Source organism: Aulonocara stuartgranti (assembly GCF_965226115.1).
Source record: "Aulonocara stuartgranti genome assembly, chromosome: 14".
NCBI lineage: Eukaryota > Metazoa > Chordata > Actinopteri > Cichliformes > Cichlidae > Aulonocara > Aulonocara stuartgranti.
The window spans coordinates 20,068-32,500 of record NC_138950.1 but is presented as its reverse complement, the minus strand read 5'-3'; the positions used below and the strand labels follow the sequence as shown (position 1 = coordinate 32,500).

Below are 12,433 nucleotides of genomic sequence, written 5' to 3'. Positions count from 1 at the left end.
GCTGGAGTTTGTAAGGGTGCCATTTGTGAGTAGCTAATATCCGCCGGAGAGATGTTCGACTAATACCACTCTCCAGTGACATGCGGCGAGTGCTACGCTGTGGGCTCTTGCTGAATGAAGCTAGGACAGCCACTGATGTTTCTTCATTAGTGACAGTTTTCTTGCGTCCACATTTTGGCAAATCCAACACTGAACCGGTTTCATGAAACTTAGCAAGCAGTTTGATGACTGTAGCATGGGAGATGGGTGGTCTCGTAAGGTGTCTTGCATTGAAATCTGCTGCAATGACCCGGTTACTGCGTTCACCAGATATCAACACAATTTCGACCCGCTCCTCACGTGTTAACCTCTTCGACATATCAATGGCTGTGAACAAAGAGAAACTTGTAAATAACTCATGAAAGAATAAAGTTACGTTGAAACCAAGCACACCATTGTTTTTCTTGTGACATTACCAATACGTTTGATGTGTCACATGGCCGTCTTCCTATTGAAAAAACAAAAGTTGTATCCAAGATGGCCGACTTCTAAATGGCCACCATGGTCACCACCCATCTTGAGGAGTTTGCCCCCTCACATATACTAATGTGCCACAAACAGGACTTTAATATCACCAACCCTTCCCATGTTATTATGGTGTATCCATATAAATGGCCCTCCCTGTAGAACATCAGTGAACCTCTGTGCTAACATTATGCCCAAAACCTAGCTGAAGTAAGGGTGAATTATAGAAGTACTCCTGCAAATGACTTTGCTTATTCCAGGAAGAAAAGGACCAAGATGTGTTCAGACATGAGCTTGAACCATTAAGCTACCTAATGTTCGTTCTCAGACTAAGAATTTAGGTTGAAAAGCAAAATGTTTTTTTACACACATTTCAATGTTAGTGTTCCTGTAGCACATTTTCCATGTCAGTGAATATGACTGGTACATTTAATAGATCACTCTCAATATTGCTTGAAGAAAATAAAATAAATAAAATACAAATGACTGTGTGCTGGACGCATGGGTTTGTCTGTGTGTGTCCATCATGTACTGTTGTGTGCAGAGCTTCATGAAAGACACGTGGATATCATATTTATGGGATATCATTCAGTCTCGATCACCTTCCCTCTCATTGCACCACTTGGTGAAATGTATCCGGTCTAACATCCCAGCGTCCCCTCTGTAGATCATCGGTGTCTCAGAAGCCCAGGGTCTTTTTCGAGTGTAATTTGTTTCATAGTTAGATGCCTGACTGACAAATGTGTAAAACAAAAACTACACACATTATTCAAAACACATAGCGCACAGTCGTGAATTCCCCCTAATTTTGGTATGATCCGAGCTCAGGCACTAGGTGACTAAGCACAGCACTTACGCATGTGAGTGAGGGGGGAGCTGCTGCCTGCGAGTTTGCTGTAGGAGAAGCACAGCCAGGCAGACAGAGGAGAGCTTAAGTTTTACCAGGTACCAAACCAAATCATTCGTACTGTACAAATAATGTAAATATGACGGTGTATCACGAAAGATTGATGTCAAACTGATCACTTGACCCATATTACGTTACTTGTTCTTCAAGTGAATCAATAAATGGCGAAATGAAAAGCCGAACAACAACAATGCTGTTTGTTTAGAGAGTCTTAGCTTACATGTGTGTTTATTTCATATTTTCATTTGTTACCTTCCACGGCTAAACAAACTCTCTAAACCGGTTTCAGTTATGTACTGATTAACACAACAATGGACATAAGGAGCTTCTTTCACAGAAAAAACTCAGATGTTATTTTATATATTAAGCTTTGTATGTTGTTCAGTATATTTCTATGCAAAAAACGGAATTTCAACACACAGCAGGATATTCACAGTTTAAACCAGATATTTACACTTTATGGAGAAAACAAAAACTTTTTTTTTTTTTTTTTTACTGTTAAACATCAATTTAGAGTAAACTTGTTTTGTTTTAGATAAATAAATATTGAAATATCTTTTGAATTAGTTAAATGTCAGAATAAAGAGAGACAGAGCTTCTGTTTTGTATCACTTTCATCAAATGTAGGAGTACAAGTACACTAAGTATATTGTTAATTATAAGAAACTGCAGACGATTCCATTCTGAGCTGAAGAAGCTTCTGATTGGTTAGTAGAGTCCATGTGAGTAAATTGGTGGCACAGCTGTGGATGCATATAAGGCAAAACACAGAGCCTGTTTCTGTGACATGGGAAAATCAAGAGATGTTAACAAAACACCAGGAAAAGAATTGTGGAGCTCCATAAGTGTGGCTCAGTTTGAATACAATTTGGTGCCATTTACAATTAAGAAATACAGACAGTTTCTCTCTTTACTCTTAAAGTTAACAAACATGTTTTTATATTTATCTAAAAAATAAAGATTTAGTCTGATTTGATGTTACAATTAAAAAAGTGTTTTTAGATGAAGAGTTTGTAAATATCTGGTTTCAACTGTATATTTGATGATGTTGGTGTTTGGCTTGATTGTCAGCAGAGAGAGAGAGAGAGAGAGAGAGAGGGGGGGGGGAGAGGAACAGAGAGGGGGAGAGAGAGAGAGGAGGATGAGGACAGAACAGAGATGGAACAAGAGCAAATCAAATCACTTTTATTGTCACATCACATGTGCAGGTATATTGGTACAGCACATGTGAGTGAAATTCTTGTGTGCGAGCTTCACAAGCAACAGAGTTGTGCAAAATACAATAATGTAAACAAGCAAAATACAAGAATGGCTACATCTGAAACTAATAAATATATGTACAATATATAATAGTATATGCATTTCTGGATGTGTATACTAAATATTTTTCTACGTGTGTGTGTGTGTGTGTACACATATTTTACAAATTAAATAGAGTAAACAATAAATAAAATAAAATATACAGAGTGAGACATGTGCAAAACAGTGGTGTTACTGTACAGTATGGAGTGCATAATGTTAAAGTTCCAGTAGTGAAGCTGAGGTGTCTATGAAGTGTTCAGCAGTCTGATGGCCTGATGGAAGAAGCTGTCTCTCAGTCTGCTGGTTCGGGACCGGATGCTGCAGAACCTCCTTCCTGATGGAAGCAGTCTGAACAGTTTATGGCTGGGGTGACTGGAGTCCTTGATGATCCTCCCCGCTTTCCTCAGGCACCGCTTCCTGTAGATGTCTTGGAGGGAGGGAAGCTCACCTCCAATTATCCGTTCAGAGCACCGCACTACTCGCTGGAGAGCTTTGCAGTTGTAGGCGGTGCTGTTGCCATACCAGGTGGTGATGCATCCAGTGAGGATGCTCTCAATGGCACAGTGATAGAAGGTCCTGAGGATGCGGGGGCTCATGCCGAATCTTTTCAGTCTCCTGAGAAAGAAGAGGCGCTGCTGCGCCTTCTTCACTGTTTTGTTTGTGTGTACTGACCACATAAGATCCTCAGCCAGATGTACACCAAGGAACCGGAAGCTGCTCACTCTCTCCACAGCAGCGCCGTTGATGGTGATGGGGGTGTGTACTTCTCTGCACCTCCGGAAGTCCACTATCAACTCCTTTGTCTTTGCGACGTTGAGGGTGAGATGGTTGTCTTGACACCAGTGGGTCAGGGAGCTGACCTCCTCCCTGTAAGCTGTTTCATCACTGTTGGTGATAAGACCCACCACTGTAGTGTCGTCCGCAAACTTCACAATGATGTTGGAGTTGTTAGTGGCTGTGCAGTCGTAGATGTAGAGTGAGTACAGGAGAGGGCTCAGTACACACCCCTGTGGAGCACCAGTGTTCAGTGTGATGGGGGATGAGGTGATGCTGCCCAGTCTGACCACCTGGCGTCTGTCAGACAGGAAGCTAAGGATCCAGCTGCAGAGGGAGCTGCTCAGTCCTAGATCCTGCAGTTTCCTGTCCAGCTTCGAGGGAACGATGGTATTGAATGCTGAGCTGTAATCTACAAACAGCATTCTCACATACGTGTCTCTCTTCTCCAGGTGTGACAGGGCAGTATGTGGTGTCAGGGCTATGGCATCATCAGTGGACCTGTTGTGGCGGTATGCGAACTGTAGAGGGTCCAGTGAGTCGGGTAGTGCAGAGCAGATGAAGTCCCTGACCAGCTTCTCGAAGCATTTGCTTACGATGGGGGTCAGGGCTACAGGTCGCCAGTCGTTCAATGAGGAGATGGTGGAGGATTTGGGTACAGGGACGATGGTGGCCATTTTGAAGCAGGCTGGGACTACAGACAGAGAGAGGGAAAGGTTGAAGATGTGCGTGAACACTCCAGCCAGCTGAGCCGCGCATGACTTGAGGACGCGGCCGGGAATCCCGTCCGGACCAGTAGCTTTGCGTGCGTTCACCTTCCTGAAGCACCTCCGCACATCCTCCTCAGACACAGTGTGCGCACTGACGTCATCCACGGTGCGCACACTGTCCGGTCTCATGGTGTTCGCTGTGTCGAATCTAGCGTAGAATACGTTTAGATCCTCACACAGAGAGGCCGTGGTCTGCGGTGTGCTGGTTTTCCCTCTAAAGTCTGTGATCGTGTTTAGTCCCTGCCACATACTCCGAGGGTTGTCAAACTGTTGCTCCACCCTGTCCCTGTACTCACGTTTGGCTGCTTTGATCGTCTTCCGGAGTTGGTAATGTGCGTGTTTGTAGTCCGATGTGTTCGCGGAGGCAAAGGTGGTGCTCCGTGCCGCGCGAACATCTCCGTTAATCCAGGGTTTTTGATTTGGGAAGGATTTAACTGTTCTGGATGGGACGACATCTTCCACGCATGTCCTGATAAATCCGCAGACTGAGTCTGTGTATTCATCAATGTCCCTAGCAGCCACGTGAAGCAGGTGGCTAAGCCCCGGGTGTATAAAGTGTCTGGCTCCACCTCTGCTGTAGATCCTGGTGAGGTGGATCAGTGAGTTCACTCATGATGTACTCTGAGCTCTGCCTCTTCATTTAGGTGTTTAGTTCCAGTCACATATGTCAGAGTAAGGATTTGAGTATGATGATGTACATTTTGACGGAAGCCAATTTAGCCTAACAGTACTATAATAATTTTACCTGGACTGAGCACACACTCTGGTAAAAACTGAGAAACTATATACAGCGCAGGAAGATCAGATCAGCAGACAGCATCAAACAACCCTGAAAAGTCGTGTTAATGTATGTAAACCACAGAAGAAACATTGCTTTTCACATAAACACTGCAGCACATCTGAGGTTGGATAGCTGCATGCTCACAGCCAACATGCCATCCATCTGTGAAACACAATGCAGGCAGTATCATGGATTGATAAAGCTCTGTGGCTGTCTGAATTACATGTGCTTGCAGTGATTCAAAACTGTATGAAACATGTTCAAAGACAAAAGAATTCCAACAGGACGGATGAAGAAGCTCATGTAAGAGTCCTGAGCTACACTGGCAGAAGGCTGACCGATAAATCAAAGAAATATTGATAAAGTGAAATGGTTTGTAGGCCGGAAAAGAGTGGAGTGCCCACTCCGGATCAGGGACGAGACCCTGCCCCAAGTGGAAGAGTTCAAGTATCTCGGGGTCTTGTTCATGAGTGATGGGAGAAGGGAGCGGGAGATCGACAGATGGATTGTTGCAGCAGCTGCAGTGATGCGGACGCTGTACCGGTCTGTTGTGGTGAAGAGAGAGCCAAGTGTAAAAGTGGAGCTCTCAATTTACCGGTCGATCTACGTCCCTACCCTCACCTGTGGTCAAGGGCTGTGGGTAGTGACCAAAAGAACGAGATCGCGAATACAAGCGGCGGAAATGAGCTTCCTCCGAAGGACAGCTGGCCTCTCCCTTAGAGATAGGGTGAGAAGTTCGGCCATCCGGGAGGGGCTCCGAGTAGAGCTGCTGCTCCTCCACATCGAAAGGAGCCAGTTGAGGTAGTTTGGGCATCTGACATCCCCTGGCGCCTCATGAGCGAGGTTTTCCGGGCATGTCCCACCGGGAGGAGGCCCCGGGGCAGACCCAGGACAGGCTGGAGAGATCATATCTTTCGGCTGGCCTGGAAATGCTTTTGTGTTCCCCCGGATAAGCTGGAGGAGGTGGCTGGGGAGAGGGAGGTCTGGGCTTCTCTGCTTGGGCTGCTGCCCCCGTGACCTCGCCCCATATAAGCAGAAGAAAATGGATGGATGGGTTTGTAGGATCAGAGCTAGAGCAGGGGTGGGGTACTCCAGGCCTGGAGGGCTGGTGTCCTACAGGTTTTAGATTTATCCTTGATCCAACACAGCTGATTTAAATGGCTAAATGACCTCCTCAACATGTCTTATGGTTCTCCAGGGAATGAACTCATCATTTGATTCAGGTGTGTTGACCCAGGGTGAGATCTAAAACCTGCAGGACACCGGCCCTCGATGCCTGGAGTTGCCCACCCCTGATCTAGAGTTGATCGACTTTACTGTGTGTTGTCTAATACGGTAGTGTCGACTCTGCCCCTGCTCAGACATACAAGCCTCATTTTGTCTTTCTTCCTCTTCAGGTTATAATGACAGTATTCAGGAGCGTAATGACTTGTGTATGGTGGGCGAATACACTACACAGGACAATGAGCCGATAAAGAAGGTTTGTCAGTTTAAACGAAGTACACTGCGTCAGTGTTCTGGTTTGCCTGACCCCAGCTTTGGGTTCAAGGAGGGGAAACCCTGCATCATAATCAAGCTGAACCGGGTCAGTGAAGCACTTGTTGATTTTAAAAAAGCCAAAAATGACTTGCGTGAATACTAATTTAAAAACCTGTCTGCAGGTAATCGGCCTGAAACCAGAAGGAGATCCCTACATCAACTGCACTGCCAAGGTAACCCACAACATGCAAATATCCCATGGTGCACCTGTGAAGCAGAGGAGAAACGTAAAAGGAGAATTCACCACATTTTTAGAAGTGCAAATTAGAAGGTTTCCGTAGTAAATGAAATTACTTTTTCGAACTATTAAATTGAAGAACTGTATATGTGCCTCACTCTCTCGTAGAGAGCCACTTCCTTGCAGATGCAGTACTTTCCGTCTGAGGGTCGTCTGGATAAGATGTTTTTTCCATACTATGGGAAGAAGTCTCACGTGAGTAAATATTGCATGCTGAGTACTTATTCAGAAGTATTTTTATGTAGCAAAAAAAAAAAAAAAAATCTGATTTATTTCTACTTTTCTATTTATGCAGGAAAATGTCAGAGCAACTTTAAGGTTAACAGATTTCCTCTCACTTTGACAATACTTCTATTTTTGAAGCATCAAAGTTTACTTAACCTACAAGGAATGAATACAAGAATAGTATTTGATACAGGTTGCTAAGCTTTATTTAAATATTTACCTTTAATTTTAGTTGTAACGCACCAAATCACAACAACCATAAGGAGAGATCATTTGTAGGAACTGACGCTGCCATAGGTCTCGGCTGCTCAGGATTCCCATGATGCATCGAGTTTTTCTTCTTCAGTAACCTTGTGTTTATACATCACTCTGCATTTAATTTTGTTAAACTCTGTCTCTCTTCCACAGCATGTCTTTATCCTGTCTTCCTTCTCTCACCCCAACCAATCACAGCAGATGGCCCCGCCCCTCCCTGAGCCTGGTTCTGCTGGAGGTTTCTTCCTGTTAAAAGGGAGTTTTTCCTTCCCACTGTCGCCAAAGTGCTGCTCATAGGGGGTCATATAATTGTTGGGTTTTTCTCTGTATGTATTATTGTACGATCTACTGTACAATATAAAGCACCTTGAGGCGACTGTTGTTGTGATTTGGCGCTATATTGATAAAACTGAATTTAATTAAACTGAACACAATTTATTGTATACAGAATTAAAGCAGGACCCTCAAAGAAAAGAGAACCAATCTTACCATGGCCTAAAGGAGTATGAAACATTTGAGGATTAGCAACATTGCGAAGGCCTGAAATGCCAAGAAAGTCCATACACAGTTATACGAATTGATTTGTCAGTTCTCAGAAGAAATGCCTATAAGAGGCATGAGGAATTCCAATTTGCAGTGAAAAAGCCTGAAATCTAATGGTCCACCATATACAAGCAAAGGTGAGCCCATAAAGGGCAGGAAGTAAACATTCCTTACCAAATAAAGAAACCAGAACCTTACATGGAATGTGCCTGCAGTTTAAGGCAAGGTTTACAAATTTTAAGTACAACAATGACAACTTTTATCACAATCACTCAAACAGAACCCAAGACTGAGCTGAAGGGAGGAATAAAATCTCACGGAGTTAAAATGCATTTCATGAGAAAATTAATTATTTTTTAGTGTCTTGCTGCAAGAGCTGCAAGCTTACAAGGAGGAGGCTGCAGAGGGGTAAGAGGGGTAAATGCAATCATTCTGTTAGAATGACTGCAATTGATCTCTAGATCAACATAAATGACCAGGCTATTGGAATGATGGGGGAGATGGATAAGACTGGGAATTTCAGCTTGGTGACAGGGACTGGCCGATTGAAGGGAGATTGAAATGGGCAGCCATCTGCCGCCACTGGTTGGGGTTGGTGGGAGGAAGACATAACAAATGCCATAACTTAATAATCACCAATGATTAAATGCAGAGATGTATATAAAAACACAGTGAGTGAAGAAACGATACATCACGGGAAGCCCCTAGCAGCCTAGGCCTATGGCAGCAGACAAAGAGGGGTCTGAAATCTGAAGGCTCTGGCTCCCATCGTACTTGTGGTTCCCAGTGATAGCAAAGTACTGTATTTGGGTGATGCGCTACTGTGAAGTCTTTAAGATGAGATCAGGCTTAATTATTCACGACTGAGCATATGAGAAGGAGTTTAAATTCAATTCTGGATTTAATAGGGAGCCAATGAAGAAAGCCAATCGATATGAATTAACAAACCGCTGCAGCACAGTAGGTTTCATACCTAAGGCATGCTCTAATCGTTGTAAGAATGTAAAATACTATGGTAAATTGTATCGAATGCTGCACTGAACTCTAGCAGGACAAGCACACAGTTCACTCCACTGCCAGAGGCAAAAACATCATTTGTAACAGTGACTATACTGTTTCTGTACTGAAAGTTCTGAACCGTGATAGAAACTCAAAGAAAGGGTTTCTGATCAGTTAGCTGTTTCACAAATACTCTGTCAAGAATTTTTGACATAATATAAAGGTTGGTGAGCTGGGTGAAGTGATAGATTTTTAATTACTGGCAGCTTTTAGGCCTGTAGTATGTAGCCCATTAATAGAGATGGGATGATCATATTTAAGATTGAAGGATTAACTAATGGTAGGACTTCTTTGTGGAGTCTAAAAAACATGTTGATGGTTTAGAAGAAGTAATTAAAGAAATTCATTCAGAAAGTTATCTTATCTTGTGGTTTGGGAGCGAGTAGCAAATAACATAATTTGGTCTTGTCCTTAATTTATGCAGTAGATGATGAAGTCTTTGTAGGCAGTCTGTAACCTAACCCTCCCAAACTTTCTTTGAGTTCTGATTTACTAAGTACATGGCTTTCTCAGCAGAGGTGGCAGGCGTGCATAGTGTTATTCATGCTCAGTTTTCCAGCTTTATGCCAAAGATTGAAGTTATCCTTTTGGCCAGTTTTCAAGACTGGGTTTGTAAGTTGAAGGTGTTATTTAGCTGAATAATTCTCTCCCATACAGTTCACCACTCAGGAAAACTGGAGCTCAGACTTCTTGGATTGGTCTGCCAGTACAATTAACTACACAACAGCCATATTTTTAGTTGGATAACTTCAATAAAATTGCTGGCAAAGGCTGCAGAAGACTCCTGTTAGATGAGGTTAAGCCAAGAAGATGGCTATGAGCTACAGCTAACAACCTCTCTCTCCGTTTACAGCCTGACTACGTGCAACCGCTTGTTGCAGTCAAGTTATTGTTCACAAAAGAAGACTATAACATCGAGCAGACGGTGGAGTGTAAAGTTGAGGGTTCTAACCTCCGCAATGATGATGAGCGAGACAAATTTCTGGGTCGCGTCACTTTTCGGGTCAAAGTGTCAGAGTAACCAGACATGACAATTGCCATGAACACCACAAACTGGGTTTACACTGGCAATTGGTCTCCAGTTCTGGATACTTTTTAACATGGACCTGATCTTATCTCTGTCTGTTCAGACTCTAAAGAAGTGATCAAATCTGGAGAAGTGGGAGATTTCACTGGTTTTACTGCCTATATCTTTCAGACCTCCTGTTTCAGACATAGTTAACCCCAACAGATGTTTTATTTGCTCCAGATCTGCATTTTATTAAAGAGAAAACCAGAGTAACTGACTGTAGTAGAGTCTGTTCTGACAGCTGGAGCAGATCAGGTCTGCTGTGGGGCGCATGTAAGCCAGCGGCACAATGATGTGTTGTTTTTAAATTTATGTATGTTAGTGATGTAATAAAACAGTAATATTATACCTGCCATGTCTGACAGAGGAGTGCAACACACTGAAATGTAGTTTACATGTGACCTGGTGGTTGGTAATCAGATTACCTACCATCCAACCAGATAATGCAACAGGAACTGCCTTTGAAATATTCATTGTACTGCAGTGAAGAACTGTGACTGTCATTAATTACATCAAATAATGTTAGATCCCATTTCTTCTGCTTTGTGTTCTGATGCAGTCTACAAAGAGCCCATTTAGTTCCTGTTACCCACTGTATTGAAATTGGCTGCTGTTTATCTAAAGGGTTCACATAAGTTCATTCCCAGGAAATAGGACTGAGTGCCCAAAAGACCAAATTTTGTTAAGATACAAAAAATACAGCATTAAATTTGACTGAAATAAAAACTTTTCTTCTTCAGTTTTTCACAGTTAAACATGAATAGAAATAACACTGCCTGTCCTGCTGTCATAAACATGGCCAGAAGATGTCACTGTTTTGTCATAAATCATGTTTGCAGAATTTCTTCAGATTCTTTTTCAGTATAATTTATTAGATATTTGTAAAAAGTTCTCCAGTGTTTATTAAGCATAGAATTTTTTTTAAGAAATGTGAATAATGTGTAACTGTAATAACTAGTGTTTTGGGACTATAGAAACAGATGAAACCAGCAGAGCTTTTCACCTTCATCACATGTCATTGTTTATAATATATATATATATATATATATATATATATATATATACACACACACACACACACACCATTTTTTACAAAATATTCTGAACAAAAGGCACTACTTGAACGTTGTAAAACCATGTTTGTTTCTGGATGATCAAAAACAGGAAACCTAATGACACATACACTGCTGGAAATAAAACGAAGCTCTAACACTTGTCAGTGATTTAGTCTCTTTCTTTTAATATTATTATTATTATTTTTTTTTTTTTAAGCTCCTATCAGACGTCCCTCTCTTTTTCATATCACTGGCCTTTTATATGGATTGAAGATTTCCTGTCAAAAAAAGCTTGTGCAGATGCAGAAAATAAAGGAACATGCGGTCTCTAAAAATTCATGCTGGATATCTATAATGATATGCACTAGGTAATGAGTTAGGAACAGAAGGATGCACATTGTATGATGAAAATGTATCTACCTACAAATGGCTGAATTTAAAGAAGCCTGAAAGTCAGTGTGGAAAAAAGTATGCATAAAGCTATTCCAGTTTCATGTAAATCCTACTGCTAAGATGAGTGATTGAAAAACAGAAAAACAGCTATTTTTATAGAGCAAAAAATTTAAGCTTTCTAAAGGGAACATTTATTTTATTTATTTATTTTTTATTTTATTAGTATTTTCCTCAAATGTGTCAAATATATATTTTCTCATCTAAATGTCCACTGAGCCGTGAGCCAGGGGGCGGTAATGCTCCTTAGCATTGGTTGCCGACCAAGAAGAAGAAGAAGCTGTGAGCCAGGAGAGAGGGGGTGAGTGAGTCAAATGTGCTGTTTGCATGTTAGCTGAGCGATGCTACTGTGAACTGAGGAGCTATTGTCTTGATGTGAGCTTCTACTCAGGGTTTTTTTTTTTTTCCAGTTCAGAGCAGAAATGTTTTTGTTAAGAAACTGGCTGTTGTTTTTTTCCACACAATTTCAATTATAAGCTAGATATATTTCTACTAAATAAATTAGTTTTAGCAACAGGAATGAGTCAGTGAATGAGTCAGTTGGGCTTGTGAATCATGATTCACGAGTCAGTAAAGTGATTCTCGAGTATTGAACAACTCGTTCATGATTCGCACATCACTAGCAGCAACGGTATTCAGTAGTTTGCCTGACAATGCTTACCAATGCTTACTTTCCTCATCCCTACGGTCACACGCAGACCGTGACAAATGTCTTCCAATTTCAGCTCCATCATTCAGCGTGTTTTTCCTGTAACTTCTGTGACCCGTGGGGGAGTGTGAGTGAGCGCTATGTGTGTGTTTTGGGGGGGGGGGGGGGGTAAAAGGCTACTTTGCCATGTGCTGGAGTATAACTTGTTAAGGTTCAAAATTGAGGAAGGAGAGTACAAACCACCCTTGGTCCAGAAGCTCTTGGTCAAACAATGATTTTTAATGAATACACACGTGTGGGAAGACAACTCTGT

General features: G+C 42.1%; 1 protein-coding gene across 1 annotated transcript in view; it reads left to right on the top strand.

Annotated features, from left to right (window-relative positions):
* Positions 1–11,185, top strand: part of LOC309687305 (sodium/potassium-transporting ATPase subunit beta-3-like) — a 21,516-nt gene extending 10,331 nt beyond the window's left edge. The window contains exons 4-7 of the mRNA XM_082502162.1: positions 6,436–6,623; positions 6,700–6,750; positions 6,924–7,010; positions 9,751–11,185. Of these exons, the coding sequence (XP_082358288.1) occupies positions 6,436–6,623; positions 6,700–6,750; positions 6,924–7,010; positions 9,751–9,918 (494 nt within the window). The 3' untranslated portion in view covers positions 9,919–11,185. The remainder of the gene's footprint in view (positions 1–6,435; positions 6,624–6,699; positions 6,751–6,923; positions 7,011–9,750) is intronic.
* The last annotated feature ends 1,248 nt before the right edge of the window (positions 11,186–12,433 follow it).